The sequence below is a fragment of the Gastrolobium bilobum genome, unplaced genomic scaffold, assembly GCF_033153095.1.
Source record: "Gastrolobium bilobum isolate Gb01-03AN ecotype WA unplaced genomic scaffold, APGP_CSIRO_Gbil_v1 utg23989, whole genome shotgun sequence".
Taxonomy (NCBI): domain Eukaryota; kingdom Viridiplantae; phylum Streptophyta; class Magnoliopsida; order Fabales; family Fabaceae; genus Gastrolobium; species Gastrolobium bilobum.
Genome location: NW_026896395.1, coordinates 1 through 3,622, shown reverse-complemented (window position 1 = coordinate 3,622; position 3,622 = coordinate 1). Strand labels below are relative to the sequence as shown.

Below are 3,622 nucleotides of genomic sequence, written 5' to 3'. Positions count from 1 at the left end.
TTAGCTAGTGCCTTGGCACTAGATAATTTTCAAACTTTTTAGAATTTGTTGGCATAGGTAAAGGCTAAAATTTAGTAGTTATGCAAAACAGATAAAAGGAGCAGGGGATAAATTTTTGAGGAGCTCGCACAAAGATGTTGCAAGATTTCTTGAAGAAGATCCATTCCTTTGTCTCCATTCTGTGTGGATCCCTTACAGTGCTTTAGAAACTCCCTATCTGTTTTAAGAGCTTGTAACCTCTCATAAACATGATCAACCTCCTCTTCAAAGGACACCTTCATACTATCCATTTCAAGTGTAGGAAATGAGTTTTGCATATCAAGTCTTTGTCACCTGGTCTTGATGAAAGCTCAATCAAGTTAAATTCATCAAGGAATTGCTCATTATATCACCACTGCGATAAGTTTTTCCCTCAATGCTTTGAACTCATCTAGAATGGACACCTTCTCTTCCTCAAATTCTGCCAATGAATTATCAACAACACTTATATACTTTGCACAGTCTATTGCCATCTCCTCCAAATTTGAAACTGTATCAGCACTTAAATTGTTGTGGCTGCTTTCCTCATGGTTGAAGATGCCATTGTCTTCATCCTTTGCTTCATAGTTAATTAAGATCAATGGTTAGCTCATCCATGTTGCTGCAAGATGAAGAGGAGTCTCTACTTCTTACAATTCCATCTTTTCTTCTCAACACCCTCAATTTCTCTTTTCCTTCATAGTCCAGTATCTTTTTCCTGTGCTCTTCCAATTCCATTTCAAGTTCTTGCTTCTCTTTCTCTCTTTTCATCATTAAATCATTCAAAATCTGCAAAGCTTCCGGATCATACTCTGATTGCTCTTCCATCATTCTTTGGCACTGCAATGCTTCCATTTGCATTGCTGCTTTTTCTTCCTGCCGCCTGGTAATCATTGTCATTGTCTGGTTAGCAGCTATTGCAGAGGCACTTCTCTCTTCTTCTAGTTCCTGATATAAAACACTTAAAGATTCTTTCAGATTTTTAAGATGATTTTAGCCGTTTAATTGTTAAAACTGGATCACCACATTCTGCCTCACTTGCAACACTTCCATCCTCAAAGAGCATCAATTTCCTATTAAGGTAAGGAACAGAAGTTGGAGTTTCATGAGATGAAACAAAATGAAAAGAAAAAAAATAATGTATGATATGTAAAACCTTCATATGTTGTCCTGAGCAATGAACACATTAAAGGCATTGGGAACTTCAGTATCATCATCATTGGTTGAAGATTGATCTTCTTGTATGCATTGACAAGAGCAGTCTGGTTCATGAAATGGAGGCTTATTGGCTGGGGAGAAAAAACTTCTTAAAATTGTTGATATTTTAAATATATTAAAAATGATATCTCATGTAATGTATGCAAACGTATTACATCTACATATGCTAATTTCAATTGATGAACTAGTTACTAGGAAACATCGAAGTGTAAGTTCTAACTTATACTCAAATGCAGAATATGATAGATCATAAATACCTCCCACCATTGCTTTCCTTTTGTTTTGAATAGTTTTTGCAACTGATATGAAAATTTTCTATTGAGTCTTCCAAACTCTTCTCTGCAGCCCAGATGGTGTGCAGCTCTATAGTAGAGTGAGCTCAGGGACTCATGAAGCTGAAGATGCACCCTTTTATAGACTCCTCCATCATAGAGTCTGTTCAAGTGTGCACTGAAGATGGGGTCAATTGATGGCAGACCAAAAACAAAACTTAGTTGATGATTTCAGATGATTGCAGACCAAATACAAAAGTAGGTTAACCACTACAATAAGTGGACAACATTAATAGACCATATACGGTTCTCCATTATCAGTAGAGAACAATATAGGTGGACCACATAAAGTCACACCAGGTCACACCACTAATCACTATTACTTTTACTAACACGAACAACACAATTGCAAAGGGAGTGTGTAAAGTTCTTTTAATTCTTAACACACCTTGTCTATTATCTGCTTCTTCTATAGCTGCTACTGCATTGCTACCTCCATTGGATAAAGCTTAAGACTCACAAAGATTATTCTGAGCAATGAATTCATCAAAAGCATTTTGAACTTCAGCATTATCATCACTTGTTGAATATTCATCTTCTTGTGTGCATTCATATGAGCAGGCTGGATCTTGAGATTGAGGTAGATATGCTGCATGACCAAAAACTTGTGAGATTTTATAGTCAAAATATATGCAACAGGATCACTCAAATAATCGTACTAACCCATTATGTTTTCATTCGGTGACTTCAATAAATAGAAACATGAAACGTGAACAACCCAAGTTAAATAGATGATGGTTAAGAAATTCTAAAAAAACATGTCCTGTTCCTTTTGTATTATCCGAGGTTCTGAGGAAGATTCAACATTGTTGCCATCATTTGGTAAAGTATGAGCTTCTTAAGTAGTAATCCTCCCTGGAAGTGACTCAACTACAGTTTTAAATCTTCAACTTCCAAACCTATAGAATTCTCCAAGCCTGTCATGTTTGTATCCAAGCTTTGAAATTCTCTCAAGTTTGTTTTATAGCTGCATTCATATCCATTGTGAATAATGCTGGCACTTCAAATATACTTGATTGTGCTCTAATAGGTGACTCAGTAGCAAAACTTTCAATCTTTTGCTCCCTCTCTAATGCATGAGTTTCACAAGCTACATGATTCTCAAAATGCAAATTCAAGTTTTCTATCTTCCTTCTCATCCCTCTCTTTATCCTTTTCATCAGAGTGCAAGTTTGAGAAAGAACTTTGCCACCTCTCTGAGGATAAAAGCTTTCAACAGCACAAACTATATGATGCTTATCTTCTATCCCTTCGTCATCATGTTCATGATCTTCCCCGTTGTTGCTCTCAAACTTTTCTTTATCACCTTCTTCAATTTCATCATCTATTACTTCTAAAATTAGAGTCCCTTTGCTTGTGTAATCCCCATCACCCCAAGAAGGCTTCAATAGCAAATATGCAAACCTTGCACTGCATTTTATGAAGCATATTTAGCAGGCAAAAGCACCGTTGTATGAATTTTTTGTGGAAGATTTTCAATTAAAATTACATTTGATAAGTTTTACCGGACTATAGTCAAACATGTCAAAAGGAATGACGAAATCAGTCTCATCATGTATTGTTACGGGACTACTGATCCACTTTGAATTGTGCAAGCAGTTCCGTAAGAAAAGTTAACGGCACCCAGTCCCGTCAGAGACATTGATGACACTCTCACTCCATGTCAACCACTCCCGTCAGACAAACCAACGCAACTAATGAAATTAAATTAATCCCGTCAAAGTATTTGACGTATCGGGTCTTGAAGTTTGATAATTAATCCTGTCTAATTTGTTGACCTGCACAAATTAAGTGATAGGACCATGTTTAAATAATATGGTGTTGAATTTAACTTGATTTCTACTGTGATAGGCACATTTTATGTATCTAATTGTATTTAAAAATTTATAATTTATTCTAAATTATTTGTCACTTTAAAAAATAAAAATATATTATTTTCTTAACTCTACTTTATTTTTTTATTGCTACTTATTCCAAATGATTTAATAGAGTGAAGGTGTAATATAATCAAATAAACTTATATTTTCATTAAATCGAAAAGTATTTAATGAATT

The 3,622-nt window shown here is 35.1% G+C and overlaps 1 protein-coding gene across 1 annotated transcript; it reads right to left on the bottom strand.

Annotated features, from left to right (window-relative positions):
• Positions 1-383: 383 nt before the first annotated feature.
• Positions 384-2,978, bottom strand: LOC133299519 (myosin-binding protein 3-like; the record flags this gene model as incomplete). The annotated part of the gene is made up of 5 exons (XM_061498987.1): positions 384-593; positions 673-966; positions 1,204-1,307; positions 2,029-2,157; positions 2,581-2,978. Coding segments are annotated over 5 exons (1,135 nt in total), but the record flags the coding sequence as incomplete, so codon positions are not given.
• Between the last annotated feature and the right edge of the window lie 644 nt (positions 2,979-3,622).